Genomic DNA, 16,252 nt, shown 5'->3' on the forward strand with positions numbered 1-16,252 from the left:
GCCCCTTCGCAGCACAACCCCCACGGGATGCCGCAATCCGCCCTCGCTCCGCCACCGGCTTGCGTGGCCTCCGGTACCGGGAGCGGGGGGGGGGGGGAGGATACCCCTCCATCCCCCATTGCTCCCGGTACCGGAGCCACGCAAGCCGGTGGCGGCTCCCCTCAGACCCAGGGCAGGCGGCGGGGAGCCCGCGGACACCGAACCGGGCGGCACTCACGGAAGAAGAAGGAGGAGGCGGCGGCAGCGGCGGAGCGGGGGCAGGCGGGGTTACCTCGACCCAGCTCCCGTTCTGCCGAGGGCCCGGCGGCGGGGAGGCGGGCCCGTTCCTGCTCTGCCACCGGCAGTTTCGTTTCCCCGGTCGGAGCAGCCGCCGGTCACCGCCCCCCGCGCCGCCGGTCCTCCTCAGCCCGCCGGCGCGCGGCGGTGACGCACCGCCCGCGCCGCTACCGAGGGGCCCCGTTCCCGCAGGCGCGCCGCGGGCAGCCTCAACCCGGAAGTTAGCCCCCCCCCACCCCCCGGTTGCTAAGCAACGCCGGCGGGGCAGCGGCATGGCGGCGGGCAGGGCCGCCGCTCCCCTGCCGGGCCTGGGCCGCCCCGGTCTGCCCGCGGCGAGGGCACCGCTCTCTGGGAAAGCGGACCACCGGCAGGGCCCGGCTCCCTGGGGAAGCAGGTAGCCGGCGGAGCTCAGTCCTTCCCGATGGAGGTGAGGTAGGGATGCATAGGGGTGAATATGTATTGGAATTCTATGTAAAATGTTATATATATAATATCTTTGTAAATATAAAGTGTATAAAAATGAATATAAAGTGCGCTAATGCACAAATAATTTAGCCACTGCCTTAAAACTGGCACTTTCTAAAAAAAAAAAAAAAAAACAAACAAAACAAAACAAAAAAAAACCACAGCTTTTTTTAATGCTCTTGAAGGAGACCTACTTAGCGGCACCCCCACCGTGGGGGTGACAGCGGGCAGCACACCCCCTTCCCTGCACAGGGCCGCGCCCTGACACGCTGGCTGGAAATGTCACGGCTCCTGCAGGCAGCGCCTGTTTCTTAAGAAACTGTCTGCCTATGGAGAAGCCTATAACCTGCTCACCACCGGGCACTTCACCATTAACTAACTATAGCTCCATTATTCGAGCAGAGCCAGAACAGGTTTTGTAAGTCCAGTGATAATAGAGCCTTTCACGCAATAAAAGCCTAATACATGTCTATAGATTATTTGTCATGAGGGTTTCAAACACTAATTGAGCTGTCTTGTACTTTGCATTAAGCTTGAAACCCAGGGGCATATAGCTCAGGACACAGGCATGAACGCTTAATCTTAAAAGCCAAAACAAACACAGTAGCACCACGGGCCAGGAGTATACTATTTGGAAAGTGTAGTTTATGATTTATGTAGTCACTGTAAGGTATGCATCTAAATATGTGAAGTTATGGCAAGAGAGACTGGCAGAAGGGAAGGAGGACTATGAGCAAGAAGCAAAACATTGACTAGTCAGAACACATCTTTGGGGAAAAAAAAAAAAAAAACCACACACACTTAAATTGGGGGAGGATGACAACACAGCTGGATTGTTAAATTGCCTATTACATGTTCTGCAAAGTTAAATGACGGTTGTTTCTAAGGCTCATCAAACACTAATGTGGTAGATTACACGTGCAAGAGAAAAGCGATTGTCAGACTGATCTTGGAATCCACAGATCTGCAGGAGTTGAACAGCACACTGTCCCTCTGTGATGGTCCCGTTCCACAATCCATTAGCACTCCTTCCCAGCTATTCCTGCTCATGTTGATAAACAATATATTACTCTGAAAGTGTTTGATTATCACACTACATGACATCCCCAAGGGGACATTCAGATGTACAATCAAGTAGAAGAAAGGATCCAGACCTCAGACCAAAGAAGAGCACAGTATTAGAAATACGGACATCTTTTCCAGAAACGCGATAGTTCACCATCTAGTTATCAGATCTGTATCTGACAGTAGTTTTAATGAGGAACTTAGTGAACCGGAAGGTGAGCTCTGCTTTTGTCAGTGAAATGCTTTTGCAAGTGAACAGTATTATTATTTAACCTCTCTCCTTCAACCTTTACACACTACGTACCCACCAGTAACAGTGGAAAAGGTTTGGTATACTGCTTATGTTCTTCATATTCTAGTGAAAAGAGGACACACACAGAAATCACACCGAAGAACTACTCTGTTACTAGGAGAAGAATTATACTTCTCTGCAATATGCATAAACACCAACATAACAAAATAAATATATTTCGCAAAATGAAATGAGCAAAAAAAGCACAGCAACATGGAAGAGATACAAAGTAGAAGAATTTGCAGTCCTAGGTAACCAGAGTATTTTCCTCCTACTCCTCTTCATCAGGAATGCCTGTTCCAATGTCAGCCTACTTTACAAGCATTTTGAGGAACCCTCTTCTCTCAGACATCCTAGAGAGCATATATTCACAAAAGAAACTTTTAAGAGCACCTATAGAAAATGAACATTAAATGGGAAAGAGTCTCCTTCACAAAAGAAACCTTACACTAACTTTCTTAAAAAGTTGCCTGGCCCACAGATTGTACCTACCTCCCCTGTTTAAGTCCTACCAATCAAATCTGTCAGAAAGCACTGCTTCCTTAGGACAGCATCATCATTCACGCACCTTTTTAATGGGATCTTTCTTTAGTGGAAGGAGATAAGAGTATGATTTTATCTACTAAATTACTGTTAGGGTAGCCACAGGCTTCAAGAGTTGGGTTGTCTTTTATCAATTCCTGAATACACAAGTCTTTCAAAGAACTTTAAAATAGTCACACTGCTTACAGCAATTAAAACATGAAGCAAAGTCACTAAAATGAGATAGTCTGTGTTTTCCCAAAAAAAAAAAAAAAAAAAAAAAAAAGGACAACTAGGAGAACGAGATTCATCCCAACTGTTGTACCAAGGAAGACTAATGCAGAAATGGATTTATATTTTCCTTCTTAAACAAAATAAACATAGAAACAAGAAAGTACATACAAATAGCCACAGAAATATTACAGATGAGAAGAGCTTCCCCCCATCCTCTTCTCACAGTGTAAAACAGTCCTTTCCATGTAACAGCTAAGCCAAAAGCATATGCCACTGAACATGGAACTTCATAGACATTCATGATAGGATGAGGCAAGACTTGCTCCATCTCTTAGGGATGAGTGATTTGCTGTGAGGGTAGTACAACCCACGGCTCAACAGCAATGTTTTGTAAACAATAAAACTAAATGCTTCCTTCTGTGCCTTGTGGTTGCCTACAGATGCTTCCTTCCTACCCTGCCAAAAGGACATTTCACTAATTCAGACAGCAGCACTTCTGAAGAGGCAGAGGCTCCTCTCTGCTGCTGACAAGAACTTTATGTGTTTCTGAAGTCATTGCTAATAATTTCTGGATGCACTGCTTCCCAGTTCTAAAACCCTTTATGCAAAAGCCTGAAGAGGGAACAAACCAAACATACTATATGAAAAGAGCACTAGCTAAGGAATTCTGGAAGATCTAATCTTCTCAATCCCTCTCTAACAGAAAATGAGTAACATCAAGAGAGCAAACAGATGGCCAGCAGCTAAGATTACAACACACTTAAGCTGACAGAGTCCATACCTCACCCTTTGTTTCCTGTACTGCCAGAGGCCTGGGATGACTCTAGCTGCCATATGAAATTCAAGAGGAAAAGCAATGTCAGCACTTTTTCCTGATATACCTTTCCTGTCTGCTGGTGGGGATGGCCAAGTTCTCAAATAGCTTGGGCCATTCCTTCTGCTGCCTGAAATAAGGGAAGCCGATGTACACATTTAAACATGTCATTCACTAAGGAAAGGGCAGTGACGCACACAAACTATTACATTACGCCAAACAGGTCACAAGCGATCATGGAAGCCTAGGTTTTGTATGTCAACCATCTAGCAAAATGGCAGTTTGTTCTCTCACAATCCCAGTTTTGTTTTAGAGGTCAAGCTGCTGTACATTCATTTAAAAAATAAAGTCTTTTTTTCCAAATGCTGCTAGTTCTCAGCTCCAGCCTCTTTGTAGAATCTCTCCTTTCAGACGCCTAGTCCACTCATCCAGAAGTAGTCAACCAAACACCATTAGGTTGGCTCTGGGCGCACACAGGCAAACAAGTCTGCAGTAATAGTTTTTAGATAATGCAGTAGCTTTCACTATAGTATGAATCCTCCTCAGAGTCCTCACTGTCACAGCTGCTTATCGAAAAGGTGGAGTAGATGGAAGAAGTCACGTTGCCATCATTGTCCATGGCTGGTTTCACCAACACATTCTGTTTCTCTGCATTCAAAACAGACAGATACAAAAGTTAGAAGTGACCACTGTACCCACAAACACTGCTAAATTACTAGTTCTCTTTGAAACTTACAGCCTCTCACTGTCAGTTTGCACTAGGTCTGTCAAGCTGCATGGTACAGGCCTTTTTCTTTGCAATTTTCAGCATTAAAAGATCAAAGGACTTTTTTTGGTTGTTTTCTAAGTTTCCTATATGCCTTTTCCTATTAAGATAGCACAGGTGAGAGCAGACATTCTCCATCCCTTCATTGGCACACAACTGGCAATGGAAGTGGCTAACTGCTACAGTGCCTTGACAGGTAAGAAAGAGGGAAGGAACAAAATGTGGTAAGGAGCCCTCAAACAATGGCTGCTCAGGACACTTATGGCCACATCAAAACCTCCATACATTTAAGAGTGCAAGCTGTCCTATTGGCGCCTGTTATACTAGGGCTCTCGGAAAGGCTTCTCGGGAAGCTCTGACTGAACTTCCCAAGTGTCACTTGCATCATTGTTTCTCTTTCAGTCAATTTCTTCTTAGGAATTCATGTTTAGCTAGACACATGATTATCTTCATCTCAACCCACATATTTCCATCATTGAATAAAAAGACCACACAGAAACAATTCATCCTTCCTCCTGAAGTGCATCATGGTGAAGCTAAACGATTTCCTACTAACTAATAATTTTAAATAATTAGAGCATCTATCACATGTGGAGGTAGGCTACGAGCTTATCTCCTTTTTGTTCAAACAAGCATGAAGACCTCTGGTTTACCATACAGAAATGAAGTGGGCTCCAACAAAGGCACCACTTCATCCTATCACCATTAGCTACCTGAGGAGACACTTCAGTAGTGCTATGGCATGCTCTGCACATGTGCACGTTACACAAGAGCTGCATCAGTTCTGCAGAGGTGACAGCAATTCACGAAGTCGAGTTGGGCAGCCTCTGAGCAATGTAACATTTCCTGAGGGAATCAGACCGAGTTGGTTAAATAAGTGATAATTTCAGATTTGAACTAACGCTGCTTAGCGATGTCATTCTGTGTCACCATGGAGAATTTGAAATGTTTCAAAAACACCTTTCATTAGGTAAAAGGCTTGACACATTGCAAAATGAAGGATCATGCATTCACCTCTGCGAGGGGAAAACAAGACAATTACTTAAGGGAACACAGCAATACAAATTTGTTAAGGGGCAGCAGGAAAAGACTTCTACGTTTCCACACCTAGATACCAGTATCAAGTGCTCTAGAAACAAATTTGGAGGAGGGAAGCAGAAATGGAATACCCCGTACTGGAGTTTGACTTAAAGCTGTCACTCTCATGCAGAGTCTTTTAGCTACAACTAGGCAAGAGGTTATGCATTTAAGCCACAGTGGTCAAGTCCATAAAAATTAACATGAACTACCAGTTCAGCCATACACTTACATGGCACACTGACATTCCCTTCAGAGATTTCCTACATAAATCGAGCACATGGAAGAGAATTCAGAGTTTCTCATCAGGCACTGCTCTGCTGAGTTTTTGCAACGATGTAGTCAATAGTTTAATCAAAAGGTGCCTGGTAAATTTTTCAAGGCCCATTCTATATAGTTTTGCTTCTATTTAGTGATCTCTCCAAAACAGCGTAATCTTTAGTACAGTTAAGTTGTCCTACTTGACTGAGTAATTCATACTGACATGTTTTTCCAAACTTCTTATTAATTTTATTTTACTGTGTAGTAAAGCTAGTTACACAGCATACCTTAAAATTAATTTTCTAGTGTTTCTGCTGCATTCCCCGAGCATCTCACTGGTATATAGGTGCCAAAGAAAGTTGTACAAAATAGATGGAATGAGAGATTGTACTCATCATGCCACATCCACCCACCTCTCACCTTTCCGCTCTCTGATAAGGGTCAGGCGATGCTCTTTCATTTCCACATCCAGTTTTTCTACCATCCTGTCAATGCAGTTATCCAGCACCAGAGAGCGTGTCTTTGATTTGATCTCCTGCCTGCAGATAGGGCACTCCACTTTACGTTTCGTCCACTCATTGATACAGTAGGAACAGAAGCTGTGCGCACAGTTCAGAGTGACTGCCTGTGGAATTTGAGGGAAGAATACTTATCAGAAAATGCTCACACAAGCATTGTCAAGAAAAAGAACCACCCTGAAGTCAGAAAAATGGTAGATGAACACTTCCTATAAGGGAAGAGGGGGAAGCCCAAAGACCCATTCTTTAGCCTTTTTAAGGGTTACACGTAGAATAACTCTCCCATGCCAGAGTGCAGACAAGTTTTACAAGTTGGTTAATGGATTCACCTTAGATCACAGCAAGTCATAAACATGGACAAAAAGAATTAATTCTGTTCTAAGTTTCCCCAATTTGAAAATGATAAATTATGGAAAAACTCAGATACTACAGAATAGCATCTTAAATTACTGAGAAAACAGAAATTAAAATTTCAGCTAGCTCTTAAATCATTAAAACAAGCCTAACACATCTGGTTTCCTGTAGTTGAAATGACTGTAACGAAACTGAAGTTCTAGCAAAACACAAACAGAAGTAACAATCTACATTTCAGGTGCAGCCTGTTGACTACTTCTAGAATCAAATGAAAGCAGGCCAGTTTCTCTTTCTCAAAAAAAGAGTTTATCTGAACAATATAAACAGTGCAGGACTTAACTGAACACTGCACCTCCCTTCCTTTACTAACCTCTTCCTATATCTAAACCTGAAGCAGTCCAACCCTAACCAATTTAAAGCAAGGTCCGCTAATGATTCTTCCCCAAGCAGGCTGGCAGCAGCAGCTCAGAGCAACAGTGCAAAACCACCCAAAACTGCTGCAAGCCTATACGCATTTTTGGATTAAGCACTCATGTCTATGCAGGCAGGGACATTAAAGCTGAACTTGCTGCCCAGAAGAGTTAGGGCAGACAGAATGGGTTTCTGGACCAGCCGTTATCCAGAACTCACTGTGGGTCTGCTGCAACTGTTAAGCTAGCAAAGTAAAGAAATAAGCTTGACTATTACTTCACTAGAACTAGCGAAAGCTTCAAGTCATTTCTTTACTGGCAAACCCATACAAGTTTAAGTATACCTCAATAAAGTGCTCAGAACAGATTGTGCACTGCAACTCGTTCTCCAACACATCATTCATCTGATTCAGCACCTCTTCTTTTTGGGCTCTCACCTTTTCCTTCTCTTCCTAGTGGAAAAGTGCATATGGTCACACATCAACAAAGAACAAGGTTTTACTCAATACAATATTGGCAGGAAGTGCATGTGCGGGGGAAGGTAGTACAAGTAGAAAAATCATACAACTGCCTGTCTCCACATGTCAAGTCTGTGTCTATTATATATCCAGATCTGCAACCTCTCTTCTCTTCATAGTCTTTGCAGTATTGAGAATGTTCTCACCCACTGCAGAGAACTTACAAGCAAGAACAGCAGCCTAAAGAAACTACCAGCTGCATCAATCTTTTCAGAATCTTTCAACCTCTTCCTGGCATGAGTTTGGCTTAAGTCAACAGAACAGTTCTTTGATGTAAAGACCAAAACACCCAACAGACAAAATACCTCAAATACTAAAAAAAGGAAGCATAAGAATTTAAAGCATTTACTTGCATTTAACTGCCCAATAATATTTTTTTTGTTTGGAGTTAAATTAGGCTCCTAGGTACCTCCTCTGTCTTCTAAAAATAACAGAGAAATTCTTCCAATAGAAGCCATACTTGAATCAGCAACAGAGTTGCAAAGACAACATAAAAAAAAAACCAAACCACCCCATAAAGCAAACAGCCAGAGGTGGATAACACAATAATTTCCAAGATTAAGACACAGGAAAAGATCTCCTTAATTATTTTTCTACTCATCACCTTGTGTCAAGGGCAGAAAGAAATGTGGCTTCTCTCACTCATTATTCAAATTCCATGTTGTTTCAGTGCTACACTCCCTTGCAGGACTGCTGGAACACTGCAGTTTTTACTTGAGTTTACTCTAACTGAAAATGAAGCACCTCACTTTTCAAACGCACTTTTTTTTTTTTTTTAAAAAGAAAGGGTGGGATGGGCCCACTTCTGCTCAACACACAGTTCAGGTGCCTTGGGCTTTCTTTACGACTGAAAAGGATCTAGTGATGACTGTTCAATCTACTTCATGAACAGGGCAAGGTATACCCTCCCCCAGTCCTGGAAACTAGAGTCAGCTGCCACATCAAAATACACGAGTTTTTCAGTACAGGAGGCAAAGTATAGTCAAGACAAATGATAAATAAACCATTTCCTCTGCTGCAGCATATCATGTTTCACTTATGAATAAAACTGAGAATTCAGTTATACCTTACCTTGGTTTCTTCCAGTTCTTTATCCTTGGCTCGAATTATTTCCTCAAAATCTTTTTTACTACGGCTCAGTTCTTCCATCAAAGCATGATGCTGTAACAACACCATCCCAGAAATTATAAGAATACCGTTATCAGCTATCCTATTAAACATAAATGGCCATAATCACGAGGTTCAGCACACTTGTTTCTCCTAATCTCCTCCTAAAAAAGCAACATATGTCTATATAAATTGGAATGTTAAGGCAGTTTAGCCTTAAAATTGGAATGTAGTGCCAGTTATTTATGACCTTCCCAGGGTCACGGCACTTCTCATTCCCTCTCGCGGGTTACTCTTTCATTTCAGTTAGGTTTTACAGTCACCATTTTGAGTGCATCTGAGACATTTGAGTATCAAGGGGCATTTGACACATAAGGATCACAAAAAAAAAACCTGTCACTGAATGCAGGGTTACCTGAAGCTGTTTTCAGATTAGTTTTCCAAAAGGAAAAGCCTTTTGAAAAAAGCCTAGGAAACCTAAGTGTGTGGCAATCTCTTTCAAAAGCATTTCTAATCAAGAGTGGAATGTTTTTCGTGTGGTTAAAATTGCCAAAAAAACTTCCTTAAAACAGATACCTAGCAGACAGACAAAAAAAGCCCACCAGCCCAAGGACCAAATTCAAATAAAAAACACTGCAGCTACTTAGTGCTTTCAACCTGAATGCATATTCTCACAATTATTTGCTGGCAAATAGCAACTCCCACAAAGGGAGGTCTGCAGCTGACAGATTTGATCTGTTGATGAAAATCATCCAATCTGAACCTGAGGCAAAGTCTTAGTCTTCTACCAAGAGGCAACAGCACTAAGACAGACTTAAATATCTGAAATACAGTTAGATTAAATCTAGACTTGTAACTACTTGCCTCTTGCAGGACCTGGGCCAGTTGCTCCTTCAGATTCTCTTCCCCATGTTGCCACTTTACTCCCTGGAGGGGGGGAAACAAACAACAAAACAAGACTATTTTTGCTGGAGGAAAACTCTTAAAAACAAAACAACCCACAGATATGAAGAAAGCAAGGAACAGAAAATTACTACTTTGCACACTCTCTTTAGAGGATATGCTTAAAGAAACACCACTGGTTTTCGGGAAACCCTGAGATGTTTCACTCTAGTGTTACACATTTACAACAGAAATCAGAGCCATCATTTACTGTGAAGAGTTAAAATGGATGTATCATTTACAGTTACATACTTGGAACACCAACATGTTATTCTAGCTGTAAAGGCACCAGCATGTTCATAGCAGCAGAGGTCAACAACAACTTAAACATGAGAAAAAACTGCAGCTCTATCTTTGAGCACATTCAAAGAGGCCAGAAATACCTACAGCTCCAGCTGAACTTCCCCATGTGTCTAAACACACAACTCCAAACTTTCTGTACTTCTGATACAGGTATCTTGCCTTTAGCAGCAGAATTTAAAGGAAGTAACTGATAAATTATGAAACTCACTCCAAGATGAATTCTGACTTCCTTTAAACCAGATTTTGAGCAAACTCAAATAGAAAGACTTCAGCTTGTTATCTAAAAAAGCTACTTATCAACAAGCACATATTGCTTGAAGACACTGTTATGGTTTGAGAAACCCACAACAATTTATTGTCGTTTAGACAATTATTCTATCACCTGATGACCCCTCCCCACTCAGAAAGGGGAACTGGGGAAAAACAGAGAAACACGAGGGTTGAAATATAAATAGATTTAATAGGATAAAACTAAATAATTAGTATTAATAATACTAAAGAACCAGTATTGATCCCGATGCCAATATAAAATATTCAAGGATTATACTCAGGCAGTTATATCAGTAGGAAGCTGTGCACTCCCAGCACACGTTGGGCACAGCAAGTGCTATAGCTTCGGGGAAAAAGGGAAGGCCTCAGGTGTCTGGCACCCAGGCAAGAAATTCTCTGCCTGAGAATACCACCGCCATCAAGGGAGACAGAACTTCGCTGCAAACTTTTTAATTTATATTGAATGTCGCATTCATGGTATGAAACAATTCTGTTGGCTACCTTAGGTCAAGTGCCCAGGTCTCACTCCTCATCCCTGCACCTGGTGAGCTCAAAAACACTGAGTCCTTGAAACTCACATACCATAGCTGGCTATAAAGTAAATATTTTCATAAATTCAGACATTAGATCTTCTAAAAGTGCAGTTTTCCCAAGCATTAGGAGAGAAATTAGTTCTGTGTCGCTCAAACCAGGACAGACACTTGCAGACTGCAAGGAAGGATTTTTTGAAAGTATGAAAAAAAAAATAAATAAAATCTCCCTCCCTCCAGGGATTAAGGCATACAATAACTCACTTGCATGGAAAAAAAATGGATTTGCCATGCAAACTGAGCATTAATTCATCCATATACTAGAGAGAAATTCACACTGAAGGTGAATACTTTTCAACTTGTCCTCTCTGTAAGCACAGGAGATCAGGCAGAAACTTCTGTTTGTTTTTTGTTTGTTTGTTTTTTTTTGGTTTTTTTTTTTTTTTTTAAACACTCATTTTTATTCACTGAAATTTTACTATCTTGCTGTTTCTAAAAATATATTTTAAAAAGTATTTTGTGCCTTTTTCTTAATTCCCCATGCAGCGCAATCCCTTCTGTCTCTGCACTTTCTTTTGGTATACATGCCTGGAAATGAAATACTTCCATGACAATTTTAACAGGAGTAATTCACACAGACATTATTTGTGTTACTGTATGGTTCAAGATCTTATTTTGGATCGGTCTTATATTAGGCATTACATAAAAATGAAAAGACACAGACCAAAAAGATTACCACCATTATACCTCTAGCTTCTGCTGCTCTTTACAGAATGTCCTCTCCAGCTCTTCCACCTGCTGCTGATGATGCTCTTGTTCCATGCATAGCTGGTCCTGCAACTCCTGCAGCTCCTGCTCCATTGCCAGGATGTCCTTCTGAGCACACTTCCTGCGCTTCTGCTTCACATTCAAAACTGCTGTCTGCTTCTCCTGCACTTTAACCTTTAACTTCATTATATCTACTAGAGTTTTCCTCAGCATTTCCAAGCCAGTCCATGACTCTGCAAGACCAGAGCCTTTCTTGTCCTTACGGACGATAGACACAGCTTTCTCGGAGTGCACAGGGCTGCTACACACTGGACCACTATCCTCCTCACTTGGCCCAGGAGAAGGCAGCTTGACATCCACCTTTTCTGTTAACTGTTTGGCTTCTTCTACCCTTCCCCATGATTCACACAAAGGTTCATTGCCACAGGACACTCTGTCTCTTTTGGATCTGGAGTTTGAAGGGCCTTCTGATCCAGATGTCTCCAATTCCTCCAAACTAAATTTACGTTTAGTTCTTGAACTCTTTGCTTTTCCCAGGTCATTCCTTTGGGCTAAAAAGGGTCTGATTTTCTCCCATTCCTCTTTAACTACTTCATACTCATATTCAGCAGTCTCTTTGTTTTCCAAAGGCACTCCCAACTGAATACGGTCTCCTTCAGTGATAGGATAGGCTTTTGAGGGATCCAGGCGCTGTTTGTTAAGCCAGACTCCATTTAGACTCTGCAAATGAACAGAGAATCAGCAAAATTTAATATGCAGTTACAGAATCCTCTGCAAGTTATTTCTGGCAACTGTAAACATATCCAACCTCTTCAGTGTTGCAAGCAGAACAAGCCACCTCTTTAAATAAACCTTGCAATATCCAATTTATTGGCTTAGTCTCCCATTTATTACTGTTACTCCATTATATTATTTACCATACATTATTCCAACATTACAGATTTTGTGTACAAGCACTAAGAACAACATAAATATATGTACTTGTGCAGGAGAAAAAGAACAAACTCGAAGGGGAAAAAAAACTGCCCAAAAGCTTCAGAGGAAATAAGAACTAACCAACAGAATGAAAAGACTCTGCAATAGATCATTGTCAAGAACACAGGATATTGCAGTAATTATTCTTGACAATTAATGTCACCTGAAATCCAAGAAGAAACTGTAAAAGAAAAAGAAGCATAGCTTATACTGTCTAAAAAACAAAAGAGACAGTTCTCCATAAATACAAGTAGAATACAAACATGAAGGAAAATGTTCGTCTAGAGATAATGTTCAAAGCACAAAAAGGGGTTTTAAATTGGGCACTAGCTCAAGAAATAGTTTTGAAAAACAGCAAAACTGATCTGTGCTCACGATGAACTGCAGAATCATTACCAACTGATGTATCTCAAAGAGATTAAATAAAAAAACTTCACAAAATGGTAGCAGTGATGACACAGAAGAAACATTAGTAGCTAATCTACTGTAGATGTTTCCAATCATGCAAAAAACATGTTTTTCAAGTTTATACAAGTTCTGCAATAGAGTTTTGTTTAAGAGCAGTGTAATTTTAGTAGTAGCCACTCCATTCCCTTCTGAATAATCTGCTGTTGACACAAACATCCTTCAAATCTGCATGACACGTTAAACATTTTTTGTTCTACCAGTGCTGTTTTAAAGCAAATTACTGATTTTTAGTTTTCAGCCTGAAGGATAAAGTGGAGATCATGATATTAAAAACACTCAGATTATTGAAGTCAACGCGAGACCCCACTCCAAGTGGGGACTCTGATGTCAGCACTTTATTCTAATCAGCTGAGGAAGACCTTCAGGAGAAACTTGTTTACACATAACATGAAGCATGTTTTTTCTAACAATAGATGATTGTTGTACTTGATCATAATTAAAGTAATTGTGTCACTACAATAAGGTGTATCAGTTCATCCTTTCGTTAGCAGTACAAGAACATTATCCTTTTGAATTCTGCCAAAATTAATAGGAAACAGACTGCAAAGTGCCCTTGTCGAGACTACAACTGTCTGAAAAATGCTAAACCAAGACACAAATCTACATACAGAAAGCAATATGGTTTCATTCCAATTGCAGCAGACTGAAGCTTCCTGCTGAAAGTGCACAACAGGCAAGACACATTCTCATGGACCTTCTATCACAAATACGTCATATAACATCATAGCCTATACATCGTTTGAGTCCAAACAGGGCATTCTTCTCACTGAATCGCAGCGTACAAAGTCTTTAATCAGTCTCTGTACCTTGTTATCCTTGACAGTCCACTGCCCTTCTGCATTTTGCTGGAAAACACAGTGCTTACGAGAGATCATCAAGGGACAGGTTTTTGACACCAGCTGGTATGTGAGATCTAATCCTCGGCCTATAGTTACCTAAAAATAAAGTAGTTTAGTAACCACAATCAGCAACAACATGGTAAATTCAGTTTATGTCATTTTAATTTAAGTACAGCAGAAATCTATCTAGATAAGCATCTTATAGCTATTTCCAAAGAATTTGGGATAATATAGTTTGGGGTTTTTTTGCATTTAAATTCAAGAGTAGATAGAAAATGGAAACATACAAAATTTGAAGTATTCTCTTTCTCTCCCATTGAGGAAAATCTGATTGCCTTAAGGCAGGTTAAGCCTTGGTTTCATGGAAATCTTCCTCAGCAGCAAAGCTGCTCAAATCCACTCTCAATCCATCCATGTCCCACCTTAGTCATTACCTAACTAAACACCATTTCTTCGAACCAGTACAATAGTTTGCAGGTCTTAAGACTACTTCTTACTCTCTTCTTTCACTAGTTCATCTGTTCAACTGTCTGTGAACAGGAAAGAGGCAGGAAAAACCAGCCCAGAAAATTACCATAAAAAAAATGCACATATAACCATGCCCTAAATGCGCAATACTTTTCTAAATCACACCATCAATCTTATGGCTCGGAAACTAAGCTACATGCAGTTCATAACCAGTAGTGAAAGTGATCTAAATAATCTGATTAGACTCTAATAGCATCTTCTGGAAGAAGGGACATAATTTAATTGTAACGTTTCACGCTATCTTATTAAATCTGATCTAATTGCAGACTGCCATTTAAAGCATGGCTCTGCTCTCACTCCCTCCACTGCCTCCTTTGCATGATCAGATAATCATACACACTTTTCTTATTCATCTGTGCATTGCACAAGTTTCCAGTCAGCTTATCACGTAATTAGACAACTACATGGATCCAATGTAATACCGCAGGAAGACACAGCCAGAAAAAGCAGGACAAACAACTTTCAGCAGAAACCCACAATTAAATCTGATGAAGAATATTATAAAAGCGCACTCTAGTTTTTATGCCTTAGATAAAGGCTGTCCTTTTCCCCTGTAATCCCAACTCATTTGTGTCACACCTTCCAATTCCTACAAGATGGCAAGATCACCGAATGGTAGGGGTTGGAAGGGACCTCTGGAGATCATCTAGTCCAACCCCCCAGCCACAGCAGGGTCTGCAGCCTGGCTGCCGTCAGTCCCCCCTGTTGCCTGTGACAAGGACCGTAGCGCTGTGCAGACAACCGGGGCAATAACACCTTGAACGAGGTTCTCTGCAGAATGAGCAGAGCCCCAGCTGCACGTTTTGCAGATGTGCGAACTCAAGTCCTTCACTGAGCATAGGCACACACCTCCTGGCCTCAAATCCGCGATGGGAGAGTAAAACAAAACTATACGTTTGCTTTAAGAGTTGCCCAGCACTGAGAGGTAAGAGGGGGACCCTCTGCAATGCGTAAGCACAAAGGCATTAGGTACAGCACGAACCCCCGACACCCAACTGCCCCGTGTCGGCCGCGGGAGCAGCAGTGCCCTCCCTGGCAGCACCCCAACCCCCCACACGCCCGTGCCTGCTGGGGTTAAGGGAAAGAGCACAAGGACCTATTGGGGCTTTTCAATCAAAAAAGGCAATCACTGAAAAAGGGTTATTTTGGGCCATGCCAAAACATAACTGAAGTGGATTTAAAACATGACGTCGTTTACGCCTGGGTAACTTAAGCCACAAAACACCTCGTGCACTGCTAATCTCGCCAAAGCATCACCCTGTTAATTAGGCTAAGGATTCCCCACACACACCCCGCCACCGCGTACGTCATTGTCACACCAACAACAACTACGTAAACCCGAGACGCCGTTAACAGCGATGAGCAGCCGAAGCCCCGGCACGTCGCACCCGCTCTCCGCCCCCTCCCCCGTTCCCGCTGCTCCCCCTCCCTCCCCCGCCCGCGGCAGCCCACCGACGAGCCGCCCCTCGGAGAGAGGGGGACCGGGGGTGCACCGGGGCGCACGGCCGGCTCCTCCTGACAGCGATTAACGACCGCCGCCAGTTCACCGGGACGGGGTGGGGCGGGGCTGCTCCCTCCCGGGAAGCGCGCCGAGGAGCACGGAGGCTCCAGCACAAAGCGCACCGACAGCCGCTCGCCCCTACCCCCCGCGGTACAGTCAGGCCGCCACCGGACTCCAGCCCAGCGGCGCCGGTAACGCCCCCCACCCGCCCCGGGCGGCGCCGACGACCGCGCCCCACCCGCCCCCTGCGAAGGGCCGGAGCCCGTGGGGGGCCTGGCCCGGCTCACCTCACCTGTGTGCCAGCCTCCAGCAGGAGCCAGTCGCCGCTGGCCCCGACCCGGCGGAGGCACCAGGCCAGGCGCGAGGCCCCGCACGCCGCCATGGCGCGCGCCCGCCCGCCGCGACAGGCGAGAGCAATCGCTGCTGCAGCGGCGGCGGCACCGGCGCTC

At 43.0% G+C, this 16,252-nt stretch overlaps 1 protein-coding gene across 2 annotated transcripts; it reads right to left on the reverse strand.

Moving 5' to 3' along the window:
- Positions 1-2,966: 2,966 nt before the first annotated feature.
- Positions 2,967-16,185, reverse strand: RNF8 (ring finger protein 8; the record flags this gene model as incomplete). Of its 2 annotated transcripts, none has more annotated exons than XM_082481090.1 (8): positions 2,967-4,316; positions 6,193-6,397; positions 7,399-7,506; positions 8,644-8,733; positions 9,544-9,606; positions 11,472-12,212; positions 13,742-13,870; positions 16,096-16,185. In XM_082481090.1, 8 exons carry the CDS (start codon positions 16,183-16,185, stop codon positions 4,171-4,173), a joined length of 1,572 nt encoding a protein of 523 aa, XP_082337216.1. In that variant the 3' UTR covers positions 2,967-4,170. The 2 variants fall into 2 exon arrangements, with proteins under 2 accessions (XP_082337216.1, XP_082337217.1); XM_082481091.1 differs by having other exon boundaries at positions 4,162-4,316; positions 6,186-6,397.
- Positions 16,186-16,252: the final 67 nt, after the last annotated feature.

Source organism: Vanellus vanellus (assembly GCF_965231255.1).
Source record: "Vanellus vanellus genome assembly, chromosome: 3".
Classification (NCBI taxonomy): Eukaryota; Metazoa; Chordata; class Aves; order Charadriiformes; family Charadriidae; genus Vanellus; species Vanellus vanellus.